The following is a 10,633-nucleotide window of genomic DNA, read 5'->3' on the forward strand; positions in this document are numbered from 1 at the left end:
TTCCTAAGGCTGGTGGGGGGGGGGGTGCCGGGGGTAGTGGGGAGGACCATCTGCCAGGGCCTACAACCGCTTCTTTAGCCTGTACAACTCAAAGCCCTCTGTACTCACTTGGCAGCTGAGACGAAAGGACAGAAGAAGGGACCCGCCATGCCCCAATCTTTACTCCTACCCCCATGGAGGCAGAGGTGGTCAGCACAAGGGGCGAGGTAGAGGGGCTAAACTTTAAATGACATGCAGGACATCTGGCCTCCAGGACCAGCTCTACCACCACCTTTCTGTGTGACCTTAGCAAATCTTTAAGGCCCTCTCTGGGCCTCTGCTTCCCTGGGCCTCTGCCTCCCTATTTGCAAAATGAAGAGGATTACTGCCCTTCTTTCTCTGCCTCATGGAAAAACAGACAAGGGGGGAGAAAAACAGGTAGGGATGATTTCACAGGGAATGCATATAAAGTCAAGCATTCTAATTATTATCATGAAACATCAAGAATTAGTGGACTGGGAGCCAGAGGTCTTATTGAGTGGCTATAAAGCCCCGAACAAATCTTGTGACTTCTCTGGCCTTACCTATGTGCCAAACAGCAGACCTTGACCTAGGTCAGCAGTTTGCCGGGCTTTTCAACACTAAGAGTCTGTTTTATTATTTCCAAACATCCCCACAGAGCTCATATTTTCTAAGATTTTATCTCGTAAGCTGTTTAGGTAATTATTACAGACTTAATAATTATTAAGTAATTGTTGTTACCAATATAAAGGATATTTTCGATTTTGAGTGACAGAAGCTATGTGCTTACATAGCCAAAAGGCTTAGAGCTAGGAATCGCTTCAGGCAGGGCTTGATCTGGCAGCTGTTACCAACGACCTATGTTCTTCCGGACTCTTGGCTCTGCCTCCTGTTATGTGTCACAAGGTGGCTTCCAGAAGCTCCTGGCACTACTTGCTTTACTCACTTGGGATTGGCAAAAATCAGAGAGCTTGCTTCCCAGTTAGCTCAAAGACAAGACCCAGAATTGAGACTCGTTAACCCTGATTGGCCTGATTTGGGTCACGTGCCTTTTCCTGACCAATTACTAGAGCCTGGAGGATGAGATATTCTGACTTGCTTAAGCTAGTTCGGCCCTGCCTCGGAATGGGGTCATTTCTGGCCAGATCACATGGCTGGGAAATTCCCAGTACTGTGAGGAGGGGAATCGGGCAAGGGCGCTACGGAGACCACCAGCGAGCTTCCTGCTGCATGTTTATCAGCCAGTGACATCGCAAACAGCCCATCCCCACTCGGACCTGCATGTGAGCTGCACACTAGTGACCTCTGGGATCTTGTGAGCTGGTGGAGATGACAACCCCATCTGTGGGCGGGCACACTAACCACGTGAGCTGATGTCAGCATGGCCAGCAGCAAGCTCCTGACTGTGGTTAGACCTGGCCTAGATGCAAGTTCATCCACGTCCAGCTTCCAGTTCTCCACTCCCATCTGAACCTTCACAGCTGGCTCAGCTGGAGAGGCCTACGGCTGCCCTTTTCAGACACGAGGGGACATTTATGAGCCGCACTTGGCAAAGAGGGTACAACGGAGATGCCCAGAGCAAAACACACCTGGAACCACTTGGGCTCACTCACACGTTGACTCACCATGCATTTACCGATATCTGTGCATGCCAAATCCCGTCCTGGGGAGCCACCGTCAGGTGGGGAGAAAGGGGTCCCAGAGCATCACAGTGAAGTGTGGGAACATAGCGTAGGTGGCAGTGGGGGTCCAGGGCAAAAGGCACGAGTGTCTACCCCAGCGCACTCTGCAGCAAGGCCACCTTGGCCCCAGGCCCTAGGGAAGCCCAGGGGCCTCTCTGGAAGCTCCGAGGATATCACCAAAGTTGTGTTGCCCAGCGTAGATTAGGGAGTGTTCAACCCAAAACTGGGGACCCGAACCCTGTGCACACCCTTAAGGCTTTACAGAATTCTCTCTGGCCACTTCAGTGCAATAGGTCTGGGGGCAGGAGCCTGCAGACTCACCCTTCTGCCTCCCTTCAGCCTCCATGTCTTCCCGGACCTCCAAAACCAGATGGGGTTTACGGGTAAGGGAGTGCACAGTGGGGCCAAAGGGCAAACTTCTGCTGCACCCACCCCCTTTAACAGACACTTGAGATGCGACCACTTCTTCGGGTTAGGCATTGCCCTGATCTAGTCCCTAAGTGAGTCACCAGGACTTCCGAGCACTTGTGTGGGTCTGAACCTCAGGCCCGCGGCAAATGGGGCCAGGGAGGCCAGGGATGGAGAAAGTCCGGCCAGTCCCATCCTCAGCTGTGCCCAAATTAACTTGCTGTGTGGCCAGGGGCAAGTCCCTTTCCCTGTCCGTCTCCCCATCTATAAAACAAAGATTCCGGGCAAGTAGAGTCTCTTGGGGGTTTCCAGCTCTAACTGTCCAGAATGTGAGCAGAATTCAAGTTCAGAAGAGAGGGAGCGGGGTAGCTGAGTTGGGGGCGTGGATCTAGAGAGGAGGGGAGGCAGGAGGGCCATCTGGCCAGGGCCCCATAGACAAAAAGGCCCCAAGTGTAGACGTGGGACACTATCTCCAAATGGAAATACACTCAGTCACCATCTACATACACACCCATGGAAACGAACTGACAGCGGCCCCCGAAGCACACTGCCTCTAAGGCCAATGAAGTTCTATATATACGTGTATATATATACATAGATGTTTTTTACACCAACTTTTTAACTTTTGGAATTAATGTTAGATTTACAGAAGAGTTGCAAAGATTGTACAGAGCTCCCATATACCCCTCATCCCATTTGTTTCCCTGTTGTTGTCATCTGTCATTTCATACCACGGTGGCACATTTGTGAAAGCTAAAACAACATAACATTGGTACATTTCCGTCATTGAAGTCCAGACCTTCTGTGGACTTAACTAGCTTTTCCATCAACACTTGCTCTGATCCAGGAACCAACCCAGAGAACCACATTGCATCCACCAGGCACGTTTCCCAGCGTCCTCAGGGCTGTAACTGTTTCGGTCTTTCCATGCTTTAAATTTTTTTTTGAAGATTTATTTATTTATTTGGGGGGAGGGGCAGAGGGAGAGGGAAAGAATCTCGAGCAGACTCCGCGTTGAGCGCAGAGCCCGACGCAGGGCTCGATCTCACGACCCTGAGATCATGACTTGAGCCGAAATCAAGAGTCGAATGCTTAACCGACTGAGCCAGCCAGGCAACCCTCCATCCTTTTTAGAACCGTTTCTGTTTTGAGGAATCCCGGTCAAGTGTTTTGTAAAATGTCCTTCAGTTGGTGTTCGTCTAAGGCGTTTCTCTGGGGTGGTGGGTCTGGGGGAAGAAAATCACAGAAGGGGTGTGTCCTTCCCATCACATGATATCGGGAGTGCACAATATCCACTCCGCTCACTCCTGGTGATGCAACCTTGAGCACCTGGTCAAGGTGGTGTCTGCCAGGATTCTCCACCGTCAGGTTGCTGTTTTCCCATTTCCTGCTCTATTGCTTAGAAGCCAGTCAGAAGTCTAGTGCGCAGTCAAGGGAAGGGAAGGGGATAATGAAGCGCCATCTCCTGGAAGGGAGAATCTACGTAGATGACTTGGAATTCTTCGGTAAGGAAGATTTCTTTCTTCTTTCCCAGTTAGCTATCTATTCAATAATTTATTTCTACCAGTGTGGACGCATGGATACATATTTTATACTTCGGGTTATAATCTAATACTCTGTTATTTCTTTCGTTGCTCTCATCTTTGCCGCTTGGGCCACTGGATTTAGCTCCTGGGTCCCTCCACACGCCCCTCCTTTTGTGTTTCAAGCGCTTTCCCACTCTGGGGCCACCAGCCGCTCCAGGCTCACCTTTTACTTGCCCCAGCCCTACAATCAGCCATTACTCTAAGGAAATAATATATTTTTAAAACCAGTCCTCCAATTACTATCTTGTCAGCCGTCCACTGCATTTGAACACATGATTTAGAAAGTTATTTTGTTCAATCACTGTTTAAAACCTACTTCAATTTTTTTTGTAGCCCTCCTGTGATGTCTTTTTAAAATATACTGGGAGATGGGGTGTCTGGCTGGCTCAGTCAGAGGAGCATCCGACCCTTGATCTCAGGGCTGTGAGTTCGAGCCCCATGTAGAGAGGACTTAAATTTTAAAAAAATATTTAAAAATAACTTAAAAAATATATACTAGGAACATCAAAACATGGGAGGGACCTGATCTTTTCTCCACTTCTAGAAGTCCTTGATGAATTTAACCTCCGCGGCCACTCTGCTAAGGCTTGGGGCAGCCTGCCTAACCCCCTTCCTACACAGGTGACCTAGCTTCTGTGTCCTCCCCAGTCTGAGTGGCCCAGTGGAGCCATCAAAGGCCGAGGTAATTCCTGGAACTTTTCTCCCTCCAGGTCCCCCATCCCCTGCCAAGGGGGTGACCAGTCCTGGAGCTCTGCAAACCTCCCCCAGGCTGGCCAGGGGCAGGCAGGTGGCAAGAGAGCGGGCAAGCCCAGCCTCCAAGACAGACAAGTGTGGGCTGGGGACCATTACATCCAGAGTGCTCCTGGGAACCAGGGCCAAGGTTTGCAAAATCCAGCTGTAAATGGAGCAGGGGTTCCCCGGAGCAGCCCTGGATTCTGCAGAAGAGTCAGCTTCTCGGAGAAGAGCCGCCTTCGTGAGCCGGAAGAGAGTGAGACTCCGGCTCACAGCTCACTTGGGGAGGGGACAGAGCTGCATGGCTCATCACCCGGTCCTGCAGGCTACCACTGGCACAGTGCTGGACCTCCCAGAGGAGGTCCCAGGCAGGGAATCACAATCCAGCACGTAGGGACACAGGCCAGGTGCCTGGGATCCCTGGGGAGGAAGCAAAGTAGCATTTGAAGAGTCTCGGCGGCCTCCCAGAGGAGGTGACATCATCAAAAAGATGAATGGAATTGGCCAGGCAGCAGTCCGAGGGAAGGCGGGGAGGGCACTCCCAGCCAAGGAAGAAGCAGATGCAAAGTGCTGGCCCAGAGCCCGCAGCCTAGTGAGCAGTCCGTAAATGTGAGGTGTTATCGCTGTGGTTGACTTATCATCCCAGTGATTAACCTGGGCTTGTTTCTTCATATTTTTACTATCTTAAAGGTAGTTCCTACAGTGAATAAATGCCTAATGTCATTGAGCTTTTCCTCACTATAAAAGGGGGTACGGCATACACAGCACTCAGCCAGAGTAGCTGAGACCAGCCCTGGGCCCCCTTGGAAAGGGGCCTTGTTCTCCCTCTCTCCTTGGCTGGTGGCCTGCCCCTAGGGTTGCTATGCCTGGGGAGCATAAGAGTGAATGCTGTGGGGTCTTTAGAGTTGAGAGGTAACAAAGGAGGGACTTGGGTAGACAGGGTCAGGCAAGTCCAGAGGGACAACTTCAAGGCCTGGCTAGAAATGCACGCTCCCTTCTCCCTGGGTCTTCTGTGGCCTCTTAAAAACAGGCAGGTACAGGAGATGGATACCTCAGAGAGAGCTGTGTGAATCCCAGCTCCCAGTCCCTGGGCAACTGACTTCACCTTTCTGAAACTCTGAGTTTTTGTCTCCTCAATGCTACAAGCACATTAAGATATGTACGAGAATTTCTAAAGCACGCTCCTGGTAATAGCTACATAAGTAAATATATCACAAATCCCAGAAATAACATCCAAGAACAGAATGGATAAATAACTACGGGTATATTCCTGAAATGGAATATTATTCAATCGTAAAATAAATAAGTTATAGGCACACCAGCAATAAAAATGTATTTTAAAAAACAAGGCTGTGTTGGGGGCGCCTGGCTGGCTCAGTCGGTGAACGTGCAACTCTTGATCTCAGGGTTGTGGGTTGGAGCCCCACATCGGTGTAGACACTAGTTAAAAATAAAATCTTAAAAAGAAACCCAACAATACTGTGTGAAAAAAGGGAGTCGCATAATTATAGAATGATTCCATTTGCACACAAAAGAAGCAAAACTAAGGTAAACAATATATTCTTTAGGGATTTATACCAAGGTGGTAAAACTAAGAGAAAATTAGGGAAATGATTAGCACAATTAAAACAAAATTCAGGAAAGTGGTCTTTCAGGATGAGGGGAGGAGGCTGCAGTGGAGACATGTGGAGGGTGTCAAAGGTACTCAAAGGTAAGGGTCTAGTTTTTAAATTTTCTAGTGGACGCTAGATATTTTATTGGATATTTTGTTGTTATTACTATTATCTATTAAGCTGTACCTATATAGCATAGATGGTGTGTTTTACAATAAAACTTTTTGGCTATGACACTAATACCTACCTTGTACGATGCGTGCCCATGATAGGGCAGAGAAAATGTAAGTAGAGTATTGGTACACAGTCAGCTCTCAGTTTTGAGGGCTTTGGCTCCCTGCACCTGTTTCCCCAGCTTCAAAGTGAGCTGGTGACACTGCTGAGGCTTTGTCCTCTAGCTTGTGGGTTCTGTGTTCCCCTTTTAAACACACACACACACCTGAGGGCAGGTGTCAGGCCCCATCCTCTCACCAAAAAAGTCTCCCCTCTGCCCTAGGTCACTGGTGGTTTCGTAAGTGGCAAAGGTGGCTCCTGGTGCCCTGGAATGGAAGCTCCCGGTCTTCGTTCCAATCCTTTCCAGATGGGGCAATTAAGCCTTTTCTGTCTTCCTCACCTAAGCCCATGGGTCAATAATGGAAAGTGCTGTGCTCCAGTGAGAGACCATGACTGCTTGACCCGGGCCCTAAAAGCATCCCCGGGGGGAGGGGGCGCGGGGGGTGCATCCGTGAGCTGTGCGAGAGAATACTGTGTGAACGCTCACGGTGATTGGTGTAAACGTACGTCTTTGCCAGGTTTTTCGCCTCGGTCATTGTGCACTTCCTGGTTGTACTTTTCTATCCTGGTAAGTGTCCTCACCACGGCCCCACCTCTGTGTACCTGCTCCAGTCACGGTGTACCTGTTGAGTGTTCCTGGCTCAGTCTGAAAGCTGCTGTCTTTACAACTAAGGACCTACCTCCAACGGTGTGTGGACCCACCTCTGTGGACCTGATTCACTCAGCGCGACCGTGACTGTACGGTGGTCCGTCGGGGCGTACTTGTCAGGCGCTCCTAGGTCTGAACGTGCGTGGCTGTACCGGTCCTCGCATCGCCGTGCGCACCCGGGTGAGTCCGCGCGCACCTGGCTCGGCCCGCGCCTCCCTGACGCCTGCCGGGGATGCGCTCCGGCTCCGCAGACTTGGGCGCCGCCGCGGCCGCGTCCCGCGCGTCCCTGCCCCCCTCCGGGCCCCGCCAGCGGGCGCGCTCGGGCTGCGGGGGCGGGGCCGGAGGCCGGGGCGGGACGGCGCGGGGGCGGAGCAGGAAGGGGCGGTGGCCGCTCCGCCCCCTACCGCCCGGGCCGGCTGCCGCCTCCCTTGCCCGGCTTCCGCGTCACGGTGCCGAACGCCACCTGCCCGCTCCGTATAAAGGCGCCGCCGGCCTCGCCCCCAGAACTCGGCCCCATGGAGACGCCGCGGGCCGCGGCTAGCGCTCGGCGGGGTGAGGCGCGCGGCGGGGCGGGGGTGAGGGCCCCGGGGAAGGGCGGGCGGCGCGGGGAGGGCTCCGGCTGGGACTGGCCGGAGGGGAGGGACGTGGGGCGGGTCCCCTCCGATCTCGCCGGTTCTCGGGAACCCCTCCAACTTAGCCCAAGTTGGGGGAGCCTGGGAGAGGGAGGCCAAGGTCCAGAGGGGAGCCGAGAGAGCGCGGGGCTCCGGGCCGCGACAGCCTCCGCGTCACCCGCGCCCGGCGGCCAGCCAGAGTTTCCCGGCAACTTTTCTTGCCGGTGGGTCGCCCCGGAAACTTCCCCCTTCCCGGCCCGGGAGTCTGGCCGCGGGCCCTGCGCCTTCCGGGCCTGGGCTCGGAGCGCTGCGCGAGCGGAGGCGATGGCCTCAGCGGGGAAGCCCCCGGCACCCCCTCCCCCCTCCAGCGCACTTCCAACCCCGGTTTCCATCAGAGAGCCCCGCCCCGCAGCTGTGGGGGCGCGGCGACGTCCTTCGAGGCCTCGCAGGACTTCTGGGTCCCCTGGGTTGCCGTGGGGCTGGGGGCGGGGTAGGAGGTGGAGCCAGACTGCCTAAGTTCAAGTGTGTGCGCCACCAGCTAACAGCTGGATGACCTTAAGTTCTTGAAGTCTGTGGCTCAGTTTCATCCTTTATATAGTGGGAATGATGACTCTTAGCTGGGACAGCTTTTGAGAGGGTAGGAGAGGTGACATATGCAGATGGCTTTGCCTGGTGCCACCGGTCAGTGTGGCCTCAACCTGTTGGGTAGGGTAGGGGCTGGAGAGGGGTGGGAGAGAGAGCCACTCCCATCTCTGATTCTTACGGTTGTCCTCCAGGAGCTGTGACAAAGTACCTTCCATCAGTCTGAGCTGTGAGTGGCAGGTGGAGAGAGGTCCACTCAGAAAGCCAGCCCCACCATGAGTGTGTGGGAACTTGACAGCCACAGCTGCCAAGGTACCCCCAGGCCGGCTCAGGAGCCCAGCACTGAGGAGACATCGGCTGTGGAACTGCAGATGAAGGTTGATTTCTTCCGGAAGCTGGGCTACTCCTCCGCTGAGATCCACAGTGTCCTGCAGAAGCTGGGGGTGCAGGCCGACACCAACACAGTGCTGGGCGAGCTGGTCAAACATGGGTCAGCAGCTGAGCGGGAGCGCCAGGCCTCCCCGGACCCCTGCGCTCAGCCCCCCCTGGTCCCCCGGGGTGGGGGTACCCCCAAGGCTCCCATCCTGGAGCCCTCACCCCCAGAGGAGAACAAGGAGGGCAGTGACCTGAGACCTGTGGTCATCGACGGGAGCAACGTGGCCATGAGGTACGTGTCACCTCCCGGGTCAAGACCAGGGCCTGTGGCAGGGAACGGTAGCCTTGTGTCTCTGCATCTCTGGTAGAGGGACCTTCAGGAAAGAGTCTGAACTGTTCTCACAGACTGAGGCTCTCCCTTAATCCTCATGCCTTCTTGGAAGTGGGTTTGTTAGGAATGTTTTAGGGATGAGGACAGGGGCTCAAAGATGGGCCCATGGGCACACACCATTGGTAAGTGGTAGAGCAGACATTCGAACTCGGGTCCTTCTGTCTCTGGTGTTCACCTTGGGCTCTTCATCTCTGCCTGAAGACCAGCACAGTCTCAGTTCCTCTCCTACAACACCAGGCAGTATGTGTAAGGGATTAGACTGTGGGGCCAGCTCGCCCGTGTAGGAGCCAGTCACTTAATGTCTCAGAGCTTTCTCTCCTTGTCAGTGAGACCCAGCTGCCCTCTGCTCAGGTGACATTGTGAGGAGTGGAGGCACAGAGCCTGGACAGAAGCACAAGCTCAGTAAGCAGTAGTTGTTACTACCGTTACTTAAGGGTCTGGGGCCTCTGAGGCCTTGTTGTGCCAGACCTGGACTTCTGAGGAAGCAGGCCCGGGTACTGAGACCTTTGTCACTGTGACCAAGCATGTCCTCCAGGATCTGGCTTACACGGGGGGTGACGGGGGTGGGCAGGTCAGCTGTGACTTGGGTCGCCTCTGTGACTGGGCCCAGGGGCCCCACAGGGCCAGAGCCAGGACTCCACCCCAGTAATCCTCCCCTCTTCAAGAAGACTGTCACAGGGAATGGGGTCCGGTGAAGCAGGGGGCCAAGGCTGACACTAGGGAGCCCAGACTTCCCTTCAATCCAGGCCCCGCCCTCTGGGTCAGGGCTGGGTGGATCGTTCACCAGGACAAGTTCCAGTGGGCATTGTCAGGAAGATATCCGCCCCCCCCCCCCCCCCCCAGACCCTGGTCGGGGCCTGGGGACGGCTCCTTCCCTGGCTGCCCTGTAGGGTCTCTCAGGTAGGCTGCTTAAGGCTTCAGTGCCCTTGGCCCCTCCCACTCCCAACCCAGCTGGGCCAAGTCAGCTGTCAGGCTGGTCCTGGCCCAGCTCAGCTGGTGTGCAGGTGGCCCTGTTCTGGCCACCTTTGGATCAATCTTCCTGCCTCTGAAATGGGCTGAGCCTCCACAGGAGGTTGGGTAAAGCTGGCTCCCACTGCTAGCGGCAGCAGGTCGCAACCTGGGCTTTGAGAGGGGTCCCCTCTCTGGCTCCAGGAGCTTTGTGGCTGGCCCAGGAGCCGTGCAGGTCTGTGACTTCTTCCCCTGGAGGCTTGGGCAGGCTGCGCTGGCCCGGGCCAGCCGGTGCTGACCATCTCCCCCCCACCCCACCCCGCCCCTCCCCGGGGACAGCCATGTGCTCTGTGTGTTTGTATCCTGGCGGGAGGAGGAGGGGCCTGGGTGGGAGGAGGGGGTGGCCTGAGGAGCCGGCTGGGGAGGCACAGCCGCGGGGGGTTTCTGAGCTGGGGCAGTAGCAGGAGGGGAATTCCAGCCTCAAACTTCCTGTCTCAGCTGCTGCTGGGTTCCTGCCCTGCTGCCCCCTCCCCCCCGCCAAGGGCAGGCAGGCCAGCCCCCACTGTATGCAAATCGCGGGGAAATTCACCTCTGTTTCCTTCTAAGGGAATTTTTCTCCTCTAGCTGGGCCCAGCCCGGGCAGAACTCTTCACCTGGCTAGCCTGGCCTGGCCCTGCACTCTGTCCTCCGGTGGGAGCAGCCGAGCTGGAGTGCCCTACATCCTCACACAGCTTAGCCAGTGTCTAGTTAGCCAGGCCGGGGGGGGGGGGGGGGGGGGGGGGG

At 55.1% G+C, this 10,633-nt stretch overlaps 1 protein-coding gene and 1 long non-coding RNA gene across 2 annotated transcripts in view; one reads left to right on the forward strand and one right to left on the reverse strand.

The window, feature by feature from the left end:
- The window catches only part of LOC121099799, a 13,664-nt gene extending 6,410 nt beyond the window's left edge, over window positions 1–7,254 (reverse strand). Inside the window, exon 1 of the long non-coding RNA XR_005831550.1 lies at window positions 6,975–7,254. This is a non-coding gene — a long non-coding RNA (uncharacterized LOC121099799). The remainder of the gene's footprint in view (window positions 1–6,974) is intronic.
- A 109-nt stretch (window positions 7,255–7,363) lies between these two features.
- The window catches only part of ZC3H12A (zinc finger CCCH-type containing 12A), an 8,857-nt gene continuing 5,587 nt past the window's right edge, over window positions 7,364–10,633 (forward strand). Inside the window, exons 1-2 of the mRNA XM_040619279.1 lie at window positions 7,364–7,495; window positions 8,331–8,803. Of these exons, the coding sequence (XP_040475213.1) occupies window positions 8,412–8,803 (392 nt within the window). The 5' untranslated portion in view covers window positions 7,364–7,495; window positions 8,331–8,411. The remainder of the gene's footprint in view (window positions 7,496–8,330; window positions 8,804–10,633) is intronic.

Source organism: Ursus maritimus, unplaced genomic scaffold, assembly GCF_017311325.1.
Source record: "Ursus maritimus isolate PB19 unplaced genomic scaffold, ASM1731132v1 scaffold_32, whole genome shotgun sequence".
NCBI lineage: Eukaryota > Metazoa > Chordata > Mammalia > Carnivora > Ursidae > Ursus > Ursus maritimus.